General features: G+C 48.7%; 1 protein-coding gene and 1 long non-coding RNA gene across 9 annotated transcripts in view; one reads left to right on the top strand and one right to left on the bottom strand.

Annotated features, from left to right (window-relative positions):
• The window catches only part of KDM2B (lysine demethylase 2B), a 152,934-nt gene that overhangs the window by 54,176 nt on the left and 75,400 nt on the right, over positions 1 to 23,358 (bottom strand). For all 8 annotated transcript variants that reach the window (XR_006210196.1, XM_042963056.1, XM_042963057.1 and 5 more), the window contains 3 exons: positions 20,908 to 21,023; positions 15,130 to 15,256; positions 12,085 to 12,569 (listed from right to left, as the gene is read on the bottom strand). Coding sequence is in view for 7 of the 8 variants with exons in the window: in XM_042963056.1 (XP_042818990.1) it covers positions 12,085 to 12,569; positions 15,130 to 15,256; positions 20,908 to 21,023 (728 nt within the window). In the remaining variant the exon portion in view is untranslated. The remainder of the gene's footprint in view (positions 1 to 12,084; positions 12,570 to 15,129; positions 15,257 to 20,907; positions 21,024 to 23,358) is intronic.
• LOC122232794 lies at positions 4,286 to 9,017 on the top strand. The gene is made up of 3 exons (XR_006210197.1): positions 4,286 to 4,431; positions 4,646 to 5,015; positions 8,287 to 9,017. It is a non-coding gene; the product is annotated as an uncharacterized LOC122232794 (long non-coding RNA).

Here is a 23,358-nt window from a genome sequence, read left to right as displayed (position 1 = left end):
AACTGATTAAAAATTTAAAAATAATAATAATAAAACAAAAACAATTGTGAGCCCAACAAGATCTGTGGGCCAGTTTAGCCCCAGGGCCACCAGCATACAAATGCTACTCTGTGTAAGATTGAGAATAAAGTCCATTCACCTTGGTTTTCTTGGAGTTTCTTTCTGAACTGTCTCAAGATTTCCTATCATTTCAGTATCAAGCTGGAGTCCATCACTCACAAGCAAGGTGAGGCCGCTTTAGAGGACTGTCTGGTTACAAAAAGCTATTACTGGAGGTGTAAGTATTATTAATAACTAAAAATACGTTAGTAACAATAAATAATAATTAAAAATTAATAGAGACCTCCCCAAGTACCCTAGAGTGGGACACCTCACACACACTCACTGCAGGAAGCAGTTCCTCCGTGGACCTCACTGGCCACCAGGGGGAGCTTGGGGTCCTGTCCCTCAGAGAAGTATTTTCATTAGTATGTGACAGGCTACAGAAAAAGGAGATTATTCTAATTGGAGATTCTCTGAGAAATAAATTGTGCTGAAGAAACTCCTGTCACTGGCTTCCCTGGGCTCTGCAGAATTTATACACTCCTTGGGGCTCTAGGAAGCAGAGACTAGGTAATACCAGCCCAGGGGCCTTTGGGTTACATCCTATAAACATTCCCAATTAGAAAGCCTCGGGCAGACTTTCTAAAAGAGAAAGATTGGGGGTTGCCTGGGTAGCTCAGTCAGTTGAGCATCCAACTCTTGATTTTGGCTCAAGTCATGATCCCAGGGTTGTGGGATTGAGCCCTGCATCAGGCTCTGTGCTAAGCGTGGAGCCTGCTTGGGACACTCTCTCTCCCTCTCTCTCTCTCTCCCCTCACTTGTGCATCTGTGCATGCTATAAATAAGTAAGTAAATACATAAATAAATAAATAAGAGAAAGATTGAGGCTCCTGGGTGGCTCAGTCAGTTGAGCGTCCAACTTCAGCTCAGGTTATGATCTCCATGTCCATGGGTTCGAGCCCCGCATCCGGCTCTGTGCTGACAGCTCAGAGCCTGGAGCCTACTTTGGATTCTGTGTCTCTCTCTCTCTCTGCCCCTCTCCTGCTCATACTCTGTCTCTCTCTGTCTCTCAAAAATAAACATTTAAAAATTTGAGAAAAAAAGAGAGAGAGACAGAGAGAGATTCAGGACACTAGAGGCTGTTTCTGCTGGAAACTGCCCTGCTTTTGACCCAACAAGATGACCACAGACAACGGATGTGCTGGGCCTCTGTTCCCTGTTACTCTAACTCTCTCAGAGAGTTTAATTGGTTAACAATAGATTCAGGCCCCACCATTCCCTAGGGTGGGGTGTTAATAATAATGATAATAAAGCAGAGGCAGGCATCAGGAAAGAATCAATGGGTAAAAAGGAAGGTAGCAAGGTCACAAGGCCTGGAGCAGCTCCGATGCTGCTCTGAGGAACCTAGCAGAATAAGGGGTCCTCTGCTTGCCACAGGAACTGGGTTTCAATGCACCTTGGGCCTCTCAAGTTCTCTGCCTCTGCCCCAGCCCAACCACCATGTGCCCGCCTGTAAAAACCCATCTGTACTGGGGTGCACCATATCTCCCAGATAGGTATGTTCAAATCCTAATCCCTGGTACCTGTGAATGTGACCTTACTTGGAAACAGGTTCTTTGCACATGTAATTGGTTAAGGCTATCCAGATGAAATAACCCTAGATTTAAGGTGCACCCTAAATCCTATGACTGGTGTCTTCATAAGAGAAAGAAGAGGGGGATGTGAACAGAGACACAAGGAAGAAGGCTGTGGGAAGACAGAGGCAGGGACTGCAGGGATGCAGCCACAAGCCAAGCAACATCAGGAACAACTAGAAGCTGGAAGAGCAAAGAATGCCCCCCTAGAGCCTTCTCAGGATGCAGACCAGACCGTGAGAGAAGAAATTTCTGTTGTCCTAAGCCACCAAGTTCGGGGCTCCTGGGTGGCTCAATCGGTTAGACGTCCGACTCTTGATTTTGGCTCAGGTCATGATCTCACGGTTCGGGAGTTCGAGCCCCACACTGAGCTCTGTGCTGACGGCGCAGAGCCTGGTTAGGATTGTCTGTCTCCCTCTCTCTGCCCTGCCCCTATTCATGCTCTCTCTCTTTCTCTAAAAAACAAACAAATAAACAAACATTTAAAAAAGTCACCAAGTTTGTAATTAATTTGTTATGGCAGTGACAGGCAACTAGCACAAACTTGCCGTAGCATACTGTGGCTAAAAGCCTCTCAGCTGCATGATTTGGGCAAGTCGCTACATCTCTCTGAGTCTCAGTTTCTCCATCTAAGAAATGGGATGATAATAGTCTCCACCTCGCCAGGTCGTGGCAAGGATCACAATGCATGGAAGGTACCAGGTACACAGTAAATGTTCAACCACTTTTGGCCGATCTCTTGTGGCTTATGTCACATTTCCTGCTGGAATACACTGTCCCTGTCCTCTGTCTGCAGAATTCCACTACTTCACAAGTTTTAAGCACAGGGAAATGTAAAAGTTTATTTAGTTGGAAGGGCAGTCTAAAAGCTGACTGAGCTGCCGAACTAGGAGAGAGAATAACGCCCACAAGTTAATTTTAGGCTAAAAAGAAGCTCCAGCTGACATGGACAATCTACCCATTTTTCAGGTCTAGGGTTTGCCCAGATGTCTGGAACTCAGATCTCTGGCCCTTTGCGGTCCTCCTCCGTTCCCCTGAGGTGGTGCAGGCACAGAACTCGGAGTATGCGTGGTTTGTCGTCATAGTAGATGGTTAGGCCTGTCTCACTCACCTTTGTGTCAACCCTCTATCCCCTCCCTGCCCAACAAAAATACAAAACACACGGCTCAATATTACATCCAGCCCCCGACAGGAGAGCCTGAGCAACTACTGGAGGCCAGCCCCCCAGCCCCACTCAATCTGTGCGGTATCTTCTCTATGCTCTGGGCCATCCTCCGGGGTGGGAGGGAGCCGGGCTGCAGACCTCCCACTGGCTTCCTGCTTTTTGGCTCTTCTGAAGCAGGTGTGGTGGTGGTGGTGGTGGTAATAAATTAAAAAGCCAATAGTTCCAGAGGTCTGGGCTCTACACCTTACTATTTTGCACAACACCAAGGCGGGGGAGGGGCTTAAACAAGCAGGTGTGTTCCGAGGCGAGGACTGATGACCCCCTGAGAGAAAAGCTGTATAAACGTTCCACGGTCATGGGTTTCACAAACTCTCACACTCATCCCTAAATGGGCCTGTTTTCATTCCACGGTGTCTGAAATAATAATAATAATAATAATAATAATAATAATAATAATAATAGTAATGATAATAAAACAGCTCCAGGTTACTGAGCACTTAAAGGCCCTGTGCTAAGTAAAGCTTTATGCATGTTGCCTCACTGAATTTTATCACGTTCCCCAAGAGCATTCAGCTGGTTAATGGATGGCACATGGGATTCAGCCTGACTCCAGAAACTTTGGTCTTAAAAGATAATACATGTTTGGATAATGTACTCTTAATTTACAATCATTTTCTTTCCTATGATATTTGGGTTTCAATGAAAGAACAATAGAATTGATTTTTTTCTTTTACGTTGAAAAAAATATATATATACATAAAAAACACCCGAAAACAATGGCCCCTCTCTGGCTCTTCCAGCCCCGTAATTCCATGCAACCCCACAATTCCAAGCAATAAGAAAGGTGGTTGTCTGTGGTGAGCTGGCCTTTGTCATCCAAGTTGACAGTCTGGCAGCCAGGGGAGTCTGGTATTACTTTAACAAAAACAGCTGCAGAATAACCTTGCAATGGGGTAATTGACAAAGATCCTCCCATTTCCAACCTCACTGGTCACCACCCACTTAGACCCAAACCCTCACAACGTTGCAATGCACTGGTAATTTTCAAGTCATTTACAGTCAATTTGAGTAGACCTGCCCCCAAAACAGCACCATGCCTCCCTTTCCTCCCGACAGGAACCAGATCTCTCTCTCCCTGAGTTCTAGTTGAAAGTACAGATTCTTCTAGAAGGAACAGCATCCAGGGCAACTCCCGTCTTACTGTTGGAAATCCAAGATGGAAGAGAAAAAAGATGATGCAGTGGGTTGAATAGCGTGGCCCTCAAAATTCATGTGCAAAACCTCAGAATGTGACCTTACTAAGTTATGGGGTCTTTGTAGATGTAATCATGTTAAGATGAGGTCATAGTGGATGAGGGTGGGACCTAATCCAATGACTGATGTCCTCAGAAGAGAAGAAGACACATGGAAAAGACAAACAACCATGCGAAGACGGAGGCAGAGATTGAAGTGATCTAGGGACAAGCCAAGGAATGCCAAAGATTGCTGGCAATCACAAGAAACTGGAAAAGACAAGGAAGGTTCCTTCCTCCCCTCGAGTCTTCAGAGCAAAAGCATGGCTTTGATTTCAGACTTCCAGCCTCCAGAACTGTGAGAGAATAAGTTTCTGTTGTCTTAAGACAGTCTGTGGTTCTTTATTATGGCAGGCCCTAGGAAACTCACCCAGATGGCAATCATTAACCTGGAAGATGGATGTGGGTGAAGCTAAGAGATGGGACAGAGCTGGGGAAGGGTGGGGAGCTAGCCAAGGCCAGGCTGGCTCTCCTTGGACTGTCACCTATGAATATCTAATTATTCTCCACAGGTTTAACTAGGAGTGCTAGGCATTCCTTACCTCATTGTCACTCAAAATACTTCAGGGACATAGGTCCCTGTTGTTAGCCCCGTTTTACAGTGAAGACACTCAGGTTTCAACTGATGAAGCCCTTCAGAACAGCCAAGGACCTACAGAATCTGGTCCCCACCAAGACAAAGCACAGCTCGTCCCAAACTCTTGTTTTACATGCAGGTGAACAGATGGGTGGAATGACTTGACCACACAGCAAGCAGCAAAGAACAAACGGAAATAGAACTCAAGGGTCTCGTGTCCTGATTTCCTATTCTCCCCATTAAGTACAGGCCAATATCCTACACTCCTCCAGCAGAAGTGCTCTGAAAGAAGAAAGTTGCTAAAGGTATCTCAGTGCCAAACCCCAAGGATTTCACAAACACAGGGAAAGGAAATGGCTTTCTCAGTTCGATTTTTACAAGACGCTTGAATCTTTCTTTTCACAATATAAATGAAGTTAGGGTGGTCGTTTTGGTTTGCATCTAAATCCAGACCCTCTCAAGGCAAGTTTTCAAGGTACAAATGAGCTCACTGGGAACTACTGAAACCACAAGGTCACAGCAAAGACAAACTCAACTTTCGAAAGTTCTGCCCCCCAAAAGAGTATAAGCTAGACTTACAGGAAGATAAACACACAAAAAGCTTCTTTAAGGGACAAAAACAAGTTGCTTTTGCAACTTGCAATCAAACTTTTTAAAAATGATGTAAACATGGGGACGACGGGAAAGCCCCAGAAATATATTTAGCAGATGAGTAACAGGGGGTTACCTCCAATTGGGAAAGCTGAGGAGGAGGACATTTTTTCTAGCCTCTAGCCTATAATGTTTAATTTTTCTTACATTGATCATGGAACACTTGAAACTTTTACAGAAAAGAAATATCCAGAATAGGTAAACCCATAAAGACAGAAAGCAGACAAGGGGAGGGGGGAAATGGGGATTGACTGCTAGTGGGGACAGGATTCTGTCTGGGATGTTAAAAATGTTCTGAACTACACACAGGTGGTGGTTGCACAACATCGTGAATGTACTTAAAGTCACTAAACTATACACTTGAAAATGGTTAAGATTGGGTGCCTGGCTGGTTCAGTCAGTGGAGCATGTGACTCGATCTGGGGGCCGTGAGTTTGAGCCCCACATTGGGTGTAGAGATTACTTAAAAATAAAAAAATTAAAACAATATTGGGGCGCCTGGGTGGCTCAATCAGCTAAGCATCCGACTTCGGCTCAGGTCATGATCTCACGTTTCATGAATTTGAGCCCCGCGTCGGCTCTGTGCTGTGTCGGGCTCTGTGCTGACAGCTCAGAGCCTGGAGCCTACTTCATTTTTTGTTTTTAGTTTCTTTTAATGTTTATTTATTTTTGAGAGAGAGAGAGAGAGAGAGAGAGAGGGCCTGAGTGGAGGAGGGGGAAAGAGTAAGGGAGACACAATCTGAAGCAGGCTCCAGGCTCTGAGCCGTCAGCACAGAGCCGGACACGGGGCTGGAACCCACGAACCAAGAGATTATGACCGGAGCCGAAGCTGGACGCCCAACCAACTGAGCTACCCAGGCGCTCCAACCTGGAGACTACTTCAGATTCTGTGTCTCCCTCTCTCTTTGCTCCTCCCCAGTTCACACTCTGTCTCTCTCTCTCTCTCCCTCTCTCAAAAAATAAATAAATAAATAAATAAATAAATAAATAAATAAATAAATATTAAAATAATAATAATAATGAAATAAATTTAAAAATTAAAATAAGTATGGGGCGCCTGGGTGGCTCAGTCGGTTGAGCGGCCGACTTCCGCTCAGGTCATGATCTCACGGTCCGTGAGTTCAAGCCCCGCGTCGGGCTCTGTGCCGACAGCTCGGAGCCTGGAGCCTGTTTCGGATTCTGTGTCTCCCTCTCTCTGACCCTTCCCCATTCATGCTCTGTCTCTCTCTGTCTCAAAAATAAATAAACGTTAAAAAAAAAATTAAAAAAAAAAATTAAAATAAGTATTTTAATAAAATAAAATGGTTAAGATGGTAAATTCTTGAAGATTTTTTTAGTATTCCATTATTCTTTTTTTTTTGGAGAGAGAACAGGAGCAGGAGAAAGGGGCAACGGGGAGAGAGAGAGAGAGAGAGAGAGAGAGAAAGAATCTCAAGCAGGCTCCACATTCAGCACAGAGCCTGACATAGGGCTCGATCCCATGACCCTGGGATCACGACCTAAGTCAAAATCAAGAGTGGGATGCTCAACCGACTGAGCCACCCAGGCGCCCCAATTCTTGAACATTTTGGAAGATTCTAAAGTAGTGATCTAGTAAGTAAAAAAGAAAAAAAATTTAATGTTTATTTATTTTTGAGAGAGAGACAGAGTGCAAGTGGGGGAGGGGCAGGGAGAGAAGGAGACACAGAATCCAAAGCAGGCTCCAGGTTCCAAGCTGTCAGCACAGAATCTGACACGGAGTTCGAAACCACAACCCTCAAGATCATGACCTGAGCCAAAGTCGGATGCTCAACTGACTGAGCCACTGAGACACCCCAAAAAAGAAAACATTTTAAGACAAAATAGTGTCATGTGTATTTTACCACAATTAAAAAAAACACATTACAGGGGTGCCTGGGTAACTTTGGCTCAGGTCATGATCTGGTGGTTTGTGAGTTCGAGCCCTGCGTCGGGCTCTGTGCTGACAGCTCAGAGCCTGGAGCCTGCTTCAGATTCTGTGTCTTCCCCTCTCTCTTCCCCTCCCCTGCTCACACTCTGTGTCTGTCTCTCAACAATTAAAAAAAAAAAATTTAATAAATACATTACAAATGAAAGAAAAAAAATCAGTTTTCCCAATACTGCACTGTATGTTAACGAACTAGAATTTAAATAAAAAATTGGCGGGGGTGGGGGGCGCCTGGGTGGCTCAGTTTGTTAAGCATCTGACTTCAGCTCAGGTCATGATCTCACGGTTCGTGGGTTTGAGCTCCACCTCGGACTCTGCTGTTAGCGTGGAGCCTCCTTCAGATCCTCTGTATCCCTCTCTCTGCCCCTCCCCGTTTGTGCATGTATGCTCCCTCTTGCTCTCTCTCAAAAATAAATAAACATTAAAATTAAAAAAAATTTTTTTAATTTTTTAATGAAAAAAATGTTTTTTTTTTTTAATTTTCTAAATGTTTATTTATTTTTGAGAGAGAGAGACAGAGTGCAAGCAGGGGAGGGGCAGAGAGAGAGGGAGACAGAATCTGAAGCAGGCTCTAGGCTCCGAGCTGTCAGCCCAGAGCCCAAAGTGGGGCTTGAACTCACAAACTGTGAGATCATGACCTGGGCCAAAGTCAGATGTTTAATCGACTGAGCCACCCAGGCGCCCCCCAAAAATGGGTTTTTGATAAAAGCCAAAACCTAGCCATCTGGAGACCGAGTTGTTTTGGGACCATCTCCAATCCCAGGGGCCTCTGGTTACCATGAACCACCATCAGCAGCAATCTCTGAGGCCCCGGAGAAAAGGACAGAAGGAAAAATGTTGTCTTTTTGCAACACAGCCAAAGATCATAACTGGTCAGTCACCAAGGGGGAACCACCATTGGCCAGAGACACGAATCACTCAATGGTAGGGATGCCCATAGGCACGGGACCCACATTCCTGACCGGTGTTTTATTTCTCAGCCAGCACAAACGAAAGCTCAATATCTGAGGACAGAGAACAAAGGCACCGAAGTGTGTGCAGCCAGTGTCCGTAACAACACTCTCGCTCTGAAGGTCACTCTTGGATGCCACATCTTTTCTGGGTCTCCAGGGACCGTGAGGGGCTGATGGCCTGGCTGGACAGCCAAGAACTCCCCTGTTCTGGAAGAGATGTTTGGCCCACTTCCCTGTACAGACTCCCGGCCACACAGCACTTAGACACCAGCAGCTGCTCCAGTTTTCCTGAGGCTCTAAGGAGACCTGTCTACCCAATTTACGAGCTCTTCAAGCTGCAAAAGGCCTCCCCAGACAAGGCTCAAGAACATAAATATCTCCAAAGATAGGCAATTCAAGCCCTCTCGGCCTCAGTTGCCATCTTCCTGGAAACCTCCGCGCCATGAGAGCCAAGTGGAGGAAAAGGCAAAAGCACAGGCTAAAGAGAAAAAGAAGAAAGATAGGACACAGGTCCAAGTAAACCACTAGCTTATGCACCCACGGAAGCCACAGGAGCAGAAATAAGGAAAGCCAGAGGCCAGGGACACGGGTACGAGTTCCTGAACTGCACAGTTACTTTCTAGAACTTGATTCAGTGGATCCAAAACATCCAGTACCATCTGATCACAATGACCACCTTTGAGAGACATAGCTTGTTCAGACCAAAAAACACTCCCTTTTGGTCCTTTGCCCTGGACCTGTGACTTTCGGGACTAATTCTGTTTTCATTTGGAACATGTATACAATCAATCATCTCTTTGGCTGTTTTAGTAAAAAAAAAAAAAAAAGAGAGAGAGAGAGAGAGAGAGAGGCAAGTTCAATAAGTGAGCTAAGTGACTAGATTATATGAAAAAAAGATGTGAGAGCCTAATAATAAATACACACTCAGGGAGTCAGTAGGGAGTGGTGGGGAGTGGGGTGCTGCTACTCACTTCCTACTAAGGGTAGCCAGTCCGGAACACAGGCCAGGAGAGCTAGGATATTTTTTTATGACTCTTCTGATATTTTAATGTTGGCAAGTAATTACAAAAATATATTTCATACTGTGCAGGCCAAACATAATGCCAAGAGGCTGGATTTGGCCAGGGACTGCTGATTTATAACCTGTTCCAGGGCCTGACCCATTGCTTCTTTAAAGAAAGCCCAAGCAGTCCCCTTACCACCTTCTCCCTAAATGCAGAATGACCTCTGAGAGGGGAGAGAATTTCTCTACAAAGCAGTATGGTGTAGGGGGTAAACACAAGGAATCCCCCATTGTGGTCTTGGGCAAATCACTTAACCTATCAGTACCTCAATTTTCTCATCTGCAAAATGAGGCTAGTGAAAATACTACTGAGGGTTGTTGGGAGGTTTAAATGAGTTTATATATGGAAAACACCTATAAGAGCACATCGCAATTGAGATGCATTATCACACATTACCACAACCTGCCACTGAACCCCATGGTGGGGATAGGAGGGAGGAGGCTGGGCTCCTTAAAATTTACCTAAACCCCTCCCCCAGGCCTCCTCCACACCATCGACCAGCCTAGGCTGAATCCAGTCTCAGATGCCCATCAGGTGGGTACAGGTGAGAGACAGGAGGGCCAAGTCCCACCCCGAGAAAGAAATCTGACCAACCGAGGAACCAGGAACACTACACAAACAGATCAGAGACACAAAGATGCATTTAAAGTAAAAAACGGAGGGGTGCCTGGATGGCTCAGTCGGTTAAGTGTCCAACTTCGGCTCAGGTCATGATCTCCCAGTTTGTGGGTTCGAGCCCCACATTGGGCTCTGTGCTGACAGTTTAGAACCTGGAGCTTGCTTTGGATTCTGTGTCTCCCTCTCTCTCTCTGCCCCTCCTCCGCTCATGCTCTGTTTCTCTCTCAAAAATAAAAAAAATCTAAAGTAAAAAAAGAGCTTTCCACAACCACAGAACAACATTTCCTTATAAGATGAATGTGTTTTTAACTCACAATATGTAGGGGCCCCAATACTATTAATGGTCTTATGACTGATGAAAATTCCTTGTTTGTTTTTTTTTTTACTTTAAAGGACCTCAGAAGAAAAAAAGGAGCCTCATGAAAGAATGCTAAAGTTTCTTTGGGAAACCCAATAGATAAAACTCCATACCGAGAGATTAAGGATTCTTAACCCAGGGTCCAGGAACAGGCTCAGGAATCCAACAGGTTAGGAGTCCCCTGACCTGGCATGCAAAATTTTGTGTGTCTAAGCAAATTTATATAAAACCCTCAGGTGAGGTCAGCAACCTATAAAAAAGTCAAGAGTCAATAAAAAAGACCCAAAGCAAGTAAAGATTTGCTTTATAGGGATGGTCACCACAGAGTTCTTTTACCAGGCAATTTCCCCCAGTTTATAAGACTTTCATTTCATGGCACCTGGAGGAACACATCTTCTATATGAAGTGAAATATATCTGGATTAATGATTTTGAAACCCTTTGCTGGTGGTGCCCGTCAGGCTGCCCTGGGGTCTCACTCCAATAAGAGTTCAGCCCCAGATCACTGAGCATCTTGAGGACAGGACCTTCTTAATATTTCTGTATTGCAGGCCCTGACACCTGTTTCCTAAATGAATCAGTGAATGCATGAACTAGTTTACAAGACCTGGGTATCGTCTCCAGCCATCAAAAAAGAGACTTAAATTGTTTTCAACCCCAGCAGCAGGCAGCTGGACTCACTGGGGAATCAGACACTGGACGAGGAAGCCTAAATGCCTCTGAGGCCTCACAGCAAAAAGCCTGACCGATGTTGAAAAAAGAGGTGGTTCTGCATAGTGGTATACACTCGAGAGCTCTTAAGCCACTCCCAGGTCCTCATCCCAGCTCCCCTCATTTACCTGCTCTGTCACCTCAGGCACATCCTTTACCCTCTCTGAACCTACTTCCGTATCTGGTAAGTGCAGATAGTTGAGGTAGCTTGCCTGGCACTGGCACCTGACAGGTAGCCAGTTTTCCACAAATGGCATGATGATGATTACTACAGGGCAAGGCCTCTCAGGGTATGTCTTAGGAAATACACACACCGCCTGTGTGCACTGTGCCTGTAACAGCCTTCCCCTTCCAGAGAACTCCTATGCAACCTCTAAGGCCCAAGCCAAATGCCCTCTGCGTAACTGTCTCAGAGCCCTGGCACCTGGTGTGCTGATGAGTGTCCTTCACCCCACTTCTATGCCCTGGGAGCACACAGCATGCCACAGGCGACTTAATTCCCTATGTCCTGACTTTTTCTCCTCTCTACTTTCCTGCTAATAGGTAAGCTACCAATGCCTTCCTGCTTTCTGTTTCCCCAGTGGTTAGCCCAGATGGTGCTTAATGAATATTTGCTCAATAATTAGGCTCTGCTTAAAGACCTCTGAACCCCAGGTGGCTACCTCAGCAAGCCACCTAGAGGACCACCAGGAGGTACAACTGGTCATATGAAACAGACGCATGCTCCGGGAGAAGCCAGCCCAGAGTCTTGCTGAACAGGATGGAGGGGTCTGTCCCCAAACCTAACAACAGCACTGTGGGCACACCCATGACGTCTAATGCCAGCAAAGCCTGCCAGATTTTCAGTAAGTGCTGAGAATAAGTCCTTGCCAACCACAGAGGCAGCTCCCCCTATATAGCTCAATGGTGGCCTCAGCTCAGGGGCCCTACAAGGGCTTGCTTGGACCAGAAGCCCCTTTCCATGCATAGACATACCCCCAGGACAGTCTGCACCAAGCCACCCTGTGCTGAGCTGCCCCTGGGAACTGCCAGGCCCTTCTCAGCCGCCCAGGTCCAGATGTGACCCCCTGCCCACCTTCACACCCTCCAGGAGTGCCTGGGGGTCCTCGATGCCCTCGGGGACACACTTCTTGTTCTCTGGGAGAGATTCCAGTTTCTCCACCAGCGCTTTCAGGCCCTTCAGCTCAAACTCGGTGAGGTGGGTCCACTTGGCAGAGACCCCCGTGGCTGGAGAGCCAGTGGGCGTCTTGGGGTAGTCTGTGGGCACCGTCGTGGACTTCACACTCTCCTCCGACTCGTTAGACAAAGTCCTTTGGAGGAACCGCATGGCAGGTGCTTTGGGCTTCTTCCCGGGGGCCTCCTGGTCCTCTGAAGGGGTGCTGGTGGGCGAGGCAGGACCATCAGCCGGAAGTTTGGGCACCTTATCTGCACCCTCCTCCTCCTCCTCTTCCTCCTCCTCCTCCTTCTCCTCCTCCTGAGGCTGCTGCTCACAGGACTCCTCCTCCATCTCCAGCCAGGAATCAGATGAGAAGCCGTCTATGCTGGGTTTTCTTGGGGCATCTACAGGGAGCAGGAGGGTCAGCAGAAGACTGAGATGAATGGCCCAAACTCCCTGCTGGAAGTCCCTGGAGCCTCCACTCACTATGCCTCCCCTTTACTCAGGAGACCGGGCTTCTTTTTTTTTTTTTTTTTTAATTTTTTTTTTTTTTATGTTTATTTTTGAGACAGAGAGAGACAGAGCATGAGCAGAGCAGGAGTAGAAAGAGAGGGAGACACAGAATCAGAAGCAGGCTCCAGGCTCTGAGCTGTCAGCACAGAGCCCGACACGGGGCTCGAATTCACAAGCTGTGAGATCGTGACCTGAGCCGAAGTCGGACGCTTAACTGACCGAGCCACCCAGGTGCCCCGCTTCTTTTGACAGTTCTAATGGTCTATGCCTCCCTCAGCCTCTAGAAAGGTAGGGGTCAGTCAGACGTTGGTTCAAATCCCAGCTCTCTGTTTCTTCCTAGCTGTGTGTTCCCATTCAGGTTGCTTTACCTCTCTGAATACACCTGGCATTTTATTTTTCAACATATAAAAATGAGACCAAAAAAATACATATAATGATTCATATGAAATATCCAGAACAGGGGGAAATCTATGGAGACAGAAAGTAGATTAGTGACTGCCTAGGCTGGGGTAGGGGGAGATAAGGAGATAACTCAAGGGTACAGGTTTCTTTCTGGGGTAAAGAAACTAACCCCAAAATTGACTGGTGATGATTGCACAGCTCTGGGAATATACTAAAAACCACTGAGTTGTACACATTAACTTGTAGGATATGTGAACTACATGTTTTTAAAAACGTAAGGCACACGCGGTACCTGGGTGGCTCAGTCAGTTAAGCATCTGACCGGCTCAGGTCATGATCTCACAGCTCGTGAGTTCCAGCCTTGCCTCAGGCTCTGCACTGATAGTGTAAAGCCCACTTCAGATCCTCTCGGTCTCCCTCTCTCTCTCTCTGCCTCTCCCCAACTCACGCTTTCTCTATCTCAAAATAAATAAATAAACTTAAATATATATATATATATATGGCACAAAATGCTTCCTCTGAACACTTATGGTGAGGATTCAGTAAGGCATCACTAAGCATGGGTCCTGGTGCACAACCAGCATTTGATAAATGAGGCAACTGCCTAACATCTCCCCTTTTCTTTTGTGGGAGGAGTGCTGAGACAATGAGGAACGAAGACAAGAAATTTTAAGAAAAAATCAGGCACCAATGACCCAAATGCCGCCTCAAGATTTTGTCTCATGCCTGCAAATGTTCTCCTACGGCCCTAAATCCACAAAGGAGAGATGTGACCCCCTGTTTGCTGGTCCTGAGGACTGCCACAAAATCAAGCGTCCGGTCCCCACAGGAACGTGGAGCTATTACAACCACAGGGGTTATCTCATTATTTCAGAATCATTTCCTAATTCCTACCAAGCTGGGAGCTTCCAAAGAGCAGGCTGTGGGGTCTCAGACTTTTCCACACCTGAATATTACATCATCTGACATGTTTGAGACTCACAACAGACTCCCCAGACAAAACTGAACCTCTAGGAGGTAAAGAAGCACTTCCCGATAAAGACCCCAGCAGAAACATTTGTTCCCCATCATATGCCCAGCGTGAAACCCCCAAAAGTCACCGAGGATGAAAGTCAAGGGAAGGAGGGAAGAAGGCTTTTTGCAGTGAGAAAAAAAAAAAAAAAATAGGGAATCTAAAAATCCTGGCGATTGCAAGAGAAAGAAACAGTGCAAACCCTAAAGGAGACAGACCGATCGTATTTTTCTATCCTGTGATGAGACAGAAACCATGAATGAGGCTCAGCAGACTTTGCATCCAGGAAACCCCTCAGCAGTAACAGCTCAGAGGCAGGGACAGAGGGAAGATGGGTGTTCCTCCAGATTGCTCCTGGGGGCTCACTGTCACAGCTAGAGGCAACTTCAGGCGGGCACCTATGAGTCAAGATTCAAGGACTGAGCCATTTGGGGGGTGATGTCCCTTTAAATAAAGGAAGTAAGGCAGGGCTCCGCAGCTGTGGCTATAAACGCTCTCTCCCAGCCTCTGTCAGAACCACCCACTGCTCTGGCAAGCTTGTGTCTCCAGCCCTGGTCACCCCTCCCGCTGGCTCAAAGCTGGCCTCAGATTTTGAGGACTGGCTGCACCTCGCGGGCCTGCTCCCATATAGACAAAAACCAACCCCTAGGTGCAGCAGAGCGGTGAGGATAGGGGGATCAGCTGGTGGCCACGGAGAAATAAAACAACCAGGATTATTTGCTCCGTGGGGGTCCTGTCTCAGCAACCATGCCTGGACTGGATTCTCCTCACACCTAAACGGTCACCAGCAAGACCTGGAGGCTACCAGTGGGACTCTTTGGGGGGGGGGGGAGGGTCACAATTTCATTTTCTTGGACCCTGTATTCCAAATGGAAGGTCAACAAGGATGGCTTCCCCTTCCTAAGGGGTCTCTAGGAATCTATCCGACACTTTGGTTCAAAAGAATTCCAGAAACCCAGGGACTCTCAGGGGCCACACTGAAAAAATTCTTCCTGCCCAGCTGAGCAGTGGAGGCAGCCAGTCCGCATTTCACTCACCAATAAGCATGGATTCTCTCTGGTATTCCTGAGTGAGGTAGGACCGCTGGGTCACACAGTACACGTATCTCTCCAAGACATACCAGCACATCTCATAGTAGAAGGGGTAACGGAATTTGGGCTGCACCTGAAAGCAAAGACCCAGGAGTAGAAGTCAGTTTCTGGAGGGCAAAGGAGAAACAGGGAGGAAACTGGGAGGAGGGGGTTTCTGCAGGTGGGAGTTATTTTCACCATCTTAAGCAAGAGCACAAATGGTGTGAGGGGAAAAATGGGGGAGGCGGGCCGGAAGGCAGGAGAGAGGCGCTGGAAGGGGCAAGATACCAGTAGCATGCACAAATGAGGAGGAAGAGGGGAGAAAGAGGCCTATGTGACAGCATCATTTCAAAGCTCCCTGAGCTGCATGCCGCCAGGGAAAGGCGGATGGGGTCCGCTTTGTGCTTCTGTGAGATGCAGAGAAACAAGAGTTGTCCCCTGACCTACTGACGGAGGGTGCGGGTACCTGCGGATGTGATCCTGATTCCAGCTACAACAAACACAGGCTCCTCCTTGTTCTCAAAAAATTCTTACACAGACTCTGCTATCCCTCCCTGCCCCTTGAAAGGCAGAAATCGACCCCCAAACCTTACCCATTTGCAGACGGGCTATCAAGCATCTCCTGCACTCTGGGAAGGAGGCAACACGAGGCGGACCAATGAGGAGGGAGGGGGTGTGGCCTCTCCTACCGCCAGGGGCGGGGCCTCAGAGAGGCCCACCTCCTGCTCCTCCCCGACAACCACCTGGCACTGCCCAGCCCATATTCCAGAACGACTCCCTAGACCCAAGTCCCCACGGTGACCTGGGACCACTCTAACACCAGGGTCTGGTGCAGGAGACCAGATGGAGATTCCCTTTTGGCAGTTTCTTATAGGGGAGGAAGTGTAGGTGCAGACAGCTTTGTGTATCAGAATTATGAAAAGGCCTGGGCTCCAGGAGGATTCTGATGGGTCTGTATGGACGAGATGGCAGAGGAAGATGGGAAGGAAGCAATACCACTGATGGCCTTGCACAGATGAACCTTCTGGAAACTTCATCCTGAGAGGGTTAGTGAGGAATGAGGGTGGTGAGAAGGTGGTCCCTGGCTCCCTCCCGCCCCCACCCCAGGGGTCTGAGCCCTCTCTTCCAAGGCTACACGTAGATCCTGTATGTCCAGGCTCACTCCCAGCCTGCTCTCTTGCCCTCTCACCAACAGTGTGTCTGCCTCAAGGGACTGTCAGACCCCTCTTCACCTCTCCTATCTTCCAGAAACTCAGGGAGTTGGATGTTAAGCAAGAACACGCTCCCACCTTTTTCTGCAATAGTGTACAGGCAACGTTCTACATGTGAGATGAAGGCAAAGACAAGCACACTTAGCTCCTCCGTTTGCCCTAAAATACCATTTTGCTGCCTCTCTCACAGTGCCCACCTGCAAAAGGCCTCAGCTCTGCCCTGAGAGTCCCAGCTCAGTCCCCCGGCCACCCCAGGCCCCGCTGACTCAGTGTTCAACAGCGAGGCCCTTTTCCCATGTTGGGGGTCTCACTTCTCCCATCTGCTTAGTGGGTCCATTTGACCTCCCCACCTCTGGTGGATGGTATGTTGGAATGAGATCCTGGCCGCCGCATGCTTTTGAGCTCCTCCAGGGGATGCATGGAGTTGGGAACATCATCTAGCGGTTTCCTTGGCTCCAGCTACTTTCCCAAGAACCCTGGTTTTAATGCTGGGATAGTATTAATCCTTTTTCACTGTCACTGGATCAGTGCCCTTCGGGGTTTAAAAAGGAGAGGGGCACTTCAGACTGAGACAGACCCTGACCTCCTCCTGTAAAGAAGGGTCTGGGAGCCTCAACCCCACCCCTGCTCCAGAGGGAGGACCAAGAGACTTTGAAACCAACTGCCAGTACCTACGGAGCAGGCTGAGGACAGGCAGGCTCACCTCTTCTCAGACCCCCACCCACATCTCCCGACTTCAGGTTTGATCGGTAAAACTCTGAAGTTGCAATTGACCTTTCAAATTTTGGGAAACCGTCCGAGCCGAGCCGCTCTGCATTGAAGGGCACCATGGCACCTGAGAATCTTTCTAGATCAGGAAAAAAAAAATCTATTTTTTGGCTGTATTTCAGGAGAGGAAGAGAAGTCTCCCCTCATTGTTGCTGAACCCAAGGGAAACCGGCTGGGTGAAAACAAATAAATGCTGATGAAGGAATTCAAATTTTTTCATTTTATTTTTATTTTTTTTTTCCAAGAGAGCACCGCAGGAAACAAAATTTGCAAAGAATTGACTTACAAACGGGTTGTCGCCTTCCACCCTTCGCCTTCAAAAGGTTTCAGCCACATGCCTGGGAACATTAAACACACGATTGCTCAACATTACTTGTTGACAAATTCCGAGCCTCACCAAATTGAGTTGTTCACCGAAAGGCAAGGCAGTCAGAAAGCATGCAGCGCTCCTAGCCTGGGGGGTAATCAATCTATCAGCGGATCTCAAGGGGTAGCTTTGAGTTCCCAAAGGCCCATGCGAGTAGCACTCGGCCTTAGCCCTTCCTCTTAGAGCTGAGTGACCTCAGGAGATCAGAACCAAAGGTGTTTCGGTGCATCTAGAACTCCCGGGTTTCAAGGGACTTGAAAAACTAAAATATGAGGGTGGGTGGAAGTGTCTTAAAATTTGTTTTTCTCCTGGAAAAAAAAAAAAGTCAATGGAAAAAAAAAAATCCAATGGTAGAGGAAAGAGGAGAGGAAGGGAAAATTATTTGCAATTTCCAAATAGATTCACTGGCTGAGAGGGAATGGAGTGTGTGGTGTTACCTTTCCTGAGAAAGCTGCTTTCACTAGAGCCATTAGGGGGGAAAAAAAAGATAAACATAAGAGAGACGGCAGTTTAATGAATGACCAACTGGACCATCCCTGTCCCTTATGAACCTAACTGGAGTTAAAAATACGTAGTGATAGTTGTTGAGACGTTATCTTCAAATAATAAACATGCAACACACCCGTTCTTCGTAGTTCTTTGACTCCTTGCATCTTTAGAACAAGAGGATTTAATCCACACGGGAGTGGGGGGGGCATGCATGTGGGTTTCTACACATGCAGACCACCAGGTCCTTGCAGGGTAAGGCCTCATGGGCAGCAGGGTCAAGCCGCCTATGAACCCCTCTCCCCAAATTAAAATCCTAGCGAGCGAGACATGGCTTCCTAGACATAGGAGAACCTTGGGGTTCCCCTGGTCTGGATGGGAGGGGGTTTCCCCACGTTGGGCCACAAAGGCAAATTCTTTTTCTTAGACAAATCCACACCATGGGGCTTAAAGATTGACAGTTTCCTGTCCCACCCCCTGCCTTTGGTTTCCAAGCAAAGCCCTCTTTTAGGGGCTCTTGAAAAACTATTTTTAAATGACCATAACCTTCTTAAGAAAGCTCACAGGGATGTAAAGAATTAAGCTGTAGCGAGCTGACAAGGAGCCCTGGCATTTTATCTGGATTCCCGTGCTCTCTCCCCAGCATCTTTTGTCTGCTTTGGCTCCTAAGACATAAACAATTGGGCCTTGTAGCCAAGCCCTCTCCAAAGACCAGAAATCAAAGCAGATTAAACAGCCTGCCGCTGCTTCCAGCCCAGACTGCCCGCCAGCCCCCCGCCCATCAACCTGCTTCAGGGAAACCAGATGGGGTGCCCACTCAGATGACAGGGACAGTGGGCCTTGGGGGAGGAGACCCCGCCATACTCATCTCAATGTGGGCATGATATTCTACAGGAACTTGGCGTGACGCTGGGGGTTCCACACTATTACCCTCCCTCTAGCCTCCCACCCAGCAGGGGAGAAGAGCTGGGCTCCTAATGGAATGATGGGGCCCAAATCCACTGAGATGTGCAATTCGGATTCCCTGGGGGAGAGGACAGCTGCCAAGCAAGTTGCCAAAGCCTTTAGAAATCCCGGCCTGACTCTGGCTTTCAGGAATTGGCTGGAAAGTCGCGGGCCTCACTTCTAGATTTCTCCTTTTCTATCCCACGCCTCCCTAGTCAGCTAACACACAAACTGGCCCATTCTTCAGGGCTGGCCAAAGAACAGTTGGCCAAAGCCCCAGACAGCACTTGACCCAGACTACGAGATCACCACTCACACCCAAATGGTGCCTTTTTCCAGAATGCCACGGGGCAGCATCCACCAGACCGGGAAAGGGATGGTGGGCAGACGACAGAGAAAAGAGGCGTGACAATCCACAAAACGAGACCCAAATTCTGCAGACCCAGGCCTCCCAGCAGCAAACCCGCCAATCTGGAGATGAGGCACACCTGACCACTGCATAGAGCTCAATGCTACTCCCAGGAAAGCCCTGGACAAGGTCCCTCAATGTCGGGACTGTTAGAGAGGCCAAATACACACATAATAGCTAAGATTTCGGCTCACTTACATAATTCCTTGCAGACCAGGGCCTAAAAACAAGACCAAGAAAGGCAGGGACCCCCAGGCTCAGAGCATCTGCCTCAAGTTGATGCTTCTTTAGTGTCCAGACATGACATTACCTCTCTGGGGCAAAAAAGTCACCTCTGAGGCAAAGCCCAAGAAGACATGGTGTGGTCAAGCCATACAACGGAATATGAGTCAGCCATAAAAAAGGAACATAGCACCGACATCTGCTTCGACGTGGATGAACCCTAAAACATCATGCAAAGTGAAAGGAGCCAATCACACAAGGACACGATATAGGATTCCATGTCTATGAAACGTCCAAAACAGGCACATCTGTAGAGACAGAAAGCAGACTGTTGGTTGCCACAGGCCGGACGGGGGAGATGATGGAAGGTGACTGCTAATGAGTAGCGGTTTTCTTTCTGGGGTGATGAAAATGTCCTTGAATTAGAGGTGGTAGCCGCACAACATGGTGAATATGCTAAATGCCACTGAATTGTGCACCATAACTGAGAGTTTTATGGTACGTGGAATGAATCTCAACAGAGAAAAGAAATGAATATTTGAACAACTATAAGAGGAAAGAAGAAGGAATGGGTCCTCTTGGTCCCAGTTGCCCAACCTCAGACCTGTCTCAGATGCCTTGGGACTCTTGGCCGAGTTCCACAATGGGAGAGAGGGTGCATGCAAGCAGCCAGTGCTTTCCAGAGGAAACTCATTGAGCAGAACAGAGGGCACATGTCAGGTGTTTAAGCCTCAGCCCCTGGTCCTGGGGGGTGGGGGGCGGGGATTCCCTATGTCTGAGAAACCGTTACTCTCAAGAAGAAAATGAACCCCCCCCCCCCCCCCCCGCCAACTCTGTAAGCAAACAGAGGCAGAGCTTAGAGACAATACCCGGGGGACCCACAGATACTGGCTTCCTTGGGGCACTACATCACATTTGGGGTCCATGGGTAGAGGAGACACAAGGTCAAGAGCTGACCTTTCCAAGGTCCCAGCCCCCCTCCAAACCACAGCAGGAACAACCATAAAATCCCTCCCAACGCCCTTGCATCCCTCTCTACACGTGAGAAGAAGAAGCAACGTTCCCGGTATCTCACGGTGCTTTCTCAACAGATACTTCCTCTTTGACAAGGGGGTTTTGGCTGCCACTGGCCTGGAGGTGAACAGAAACTCCAGGGGCTCTGGGTGGGGCTCTTGCAGACAGTCCCCAGCAAGGACCAAGGCCCCCACTTGAGGCAGGGAGCAGCAGGGAAGGGGGAACCACGGAGGACTGTGGAACGACTTGTCCCACACACCCCAAGCGCCAGGCAGAGCTCAGGAGCTGGGCAATCCCACGAGGAGAGAAGGAAGCCGCCTTACCCGTGTTCTGTCCTCAATCTCGTAGATCCGCAGCTGCATGGGCACGTTAAAGCTGTGCAGGATGTTTCCACCAAATACCAGAGAGTCTACAGGAGTGTAGACTGCGTGGATCCAACCTGGGGTGAGGAGGGCACAGAGAGCGTCAGCCACTGGCTCCTGGACCACTGGGGAGGGTCACCCTATGGAAGCATGCAGAAGATCACAGGAGGCCCAGGGGAGCACCCAGGGCTAGAATCGGGGATGCTCGGGCTGCCTGATGCGGAAGGCAAGGTTCCTGGCTGGCTGAGAGGACTCACATACACAGCCCCGATGGACTTCTGCAGGTAGTAACTCCTGGTCGGCTCAAGACGGGTGGCTGGCAGCTTGAGGGCCTTGACAAAGGCTTCGCCGTGTTGTTGCGGACCTGGCCGCAGCAGCCAAAAGAGGCAGGCCCTGTGCCCCTTCCAGAGAGCGGGACACCCCTCATTCAAGGCTGCTCATAGCTCCTGAGCCTCTTCCTCAGCATCCCAGTGACCACTCATCTCGGGGGGAGTCACAAAGGATTGCTTGGGGCCACAATGCAGGAATGACACCTTGCAAAAACTGCAGAACCCAGACACTTCCTGCCTGAGGCCACCTCCTGCAACTAAAATCCCCCAAGTCCCGTTTCCAGGTGGTCATCTTAGCCACACGACACCTGTGCCCCCACATCAATTCTGCTTCTGCTCTGTCCTGCAGCTGCTGACAAGTCTTTCTCCTGCCGAACGCAGCCCTTTTAATGGCCTGGGACACGGCTTTTTCGTCCCCCTGAGCTCCAAGCAAGCCTGGCCTAGTAATCCTGGGGATAAAACTGAAGGCTGCCCCTGTGCCAGACATTGGGCTAAAGCCTTTACAGAACTTATCTCACTTAATGCTCACAAAATCCTTAAGAGATATATACTACATTCACCCCCAACTTACAGAAAAGAAGACTGAGGCACAGAGAAGTGAAGTCACCTATAAGGTTTGGAACCCAGGGAGTCAGCCTCACTTGGTCCTTGAAGGCCAGACCAATCAAACCCCACAATTCCCTCCCCAAGTAACTAACACACGTTTCAGGTGCTCAACAGACCCACATGCACCTCTAGCCTACTGTAACAGTGCGAGGCTAGGGGACAGGAAGTATTCCACTCCCATTTACAGATGCTGAAACCAAGGCTAAGAGAAGGCAAGTCACTTGCTGAATGAAGTCACAGCTGGCAAGAGCTAGCACCTCCGTTCTTAACCGCGATGCACCATCTCTCTATCACAGGCTTAGCACCAGGCGTGCAGACCCCAGGAGACGGGGCCTGCAAACATTCTGGGAAGGCAAAAAGAGACACGCAGAGAGAAACAAGAGAGACAGAGGTGAGACAAGGACAGATAGAGGTAGACAGACTCCCAGTGAAAGACGGGATCAGCAGAGGGGAAAGAGGACAGAAAGGGCAGCCCAAGCTCTGAGATTCCCAAGTCCAGGTGCCCACATCTCCTCTTCTCTGACCCCTCTTCTCCGACCTATATGCATAATTTGTTTGCTCGGAGGAAAAGTACAGAGACCTCCCCTACCATGCACCCAAAACACGCCAGCCCTGAGTCACAGGCAGCCACCGGTGGCCACGGCTGCCAGAAGCAAAGGTGCCACCTGGGAGGAGAGCTGGGAGGCCACTGCTGCCATCTGTAGGACACTCGGGGTGCTGGTCCTCCCTTGCTGGGCAGAGGGTGGGATGAGCTGGCGGTCCCCGAGGTGGGCAGAGAAAACCGACAGCCAAGAGCATGGGAACGAAGGCTCTCTGAAACCCGGTTCTGCTGTGAGCTCCCCACATCTCCGGCCCTTGTGGACATCTTCCCCACCACCTTCACACCTCTGTGCAGGACAAGTACAGCTGCTGCCTTTAAAGCCTCAGTTTCCACATCTACTTCAGCCTCTCGACCTCAGCTGGGTACCAGCTGATTTTCTCAGCTGTCCATTTTTGTATCTTTGTCGAGCAGCACTACGCTATTATTATTCCTGTTACCACCATCAATGTTATTTAAGCATCACTTCCTAAGACTGGGACCTAGGACCGCCAGGGTCAGGTAAATGCACACAGTGGGGTGAAGCCTGGATGGGGCAAAGATTCCTGGGTCTTGTTCCTATGTTCTTCACACACCCACCCAGCACCCTACAGAAAGCCCAACTCCCGGGACCTCGGCTGGAAACTGTCCCATGGCCAACTCACCATGTGATGTCGGACCCTTGACCACCCCTCTCCTGGCCTCCACCTGCTCACGTTAAATGAGGGAGATCATTGCCTCCCTTGCAGGGAATCTGGTGAGCAAGAGCTCAGTCCATGAAAGCAACTGCCACTGACATTCATGGTAGTCTCATCCATCTCCAGGGCTTTGCAAACAGTGATGCCCACGTATATCTGCATTTATCAGCCCTGGAGTCTCCCTTCCGTCCTATCAGGTGGC

Source organism: Panthera tigris, chromosome D3 (genome assembly GCF_018350195.1).
Source record: "Panthera tigris isolate Pti1 chromosome D3, P.tigris_Pti1_mat1.1, whole genome shotgun sequence".
Lineage (NCBI taxonomy): Eukaryota > Metazoa > Chordata > Mammalia > Carnivora > Felidae > Panthera > Panthera tigris.
This window is presented reverse-complemented; position numbering and strand designations above follow the sequence as displayed.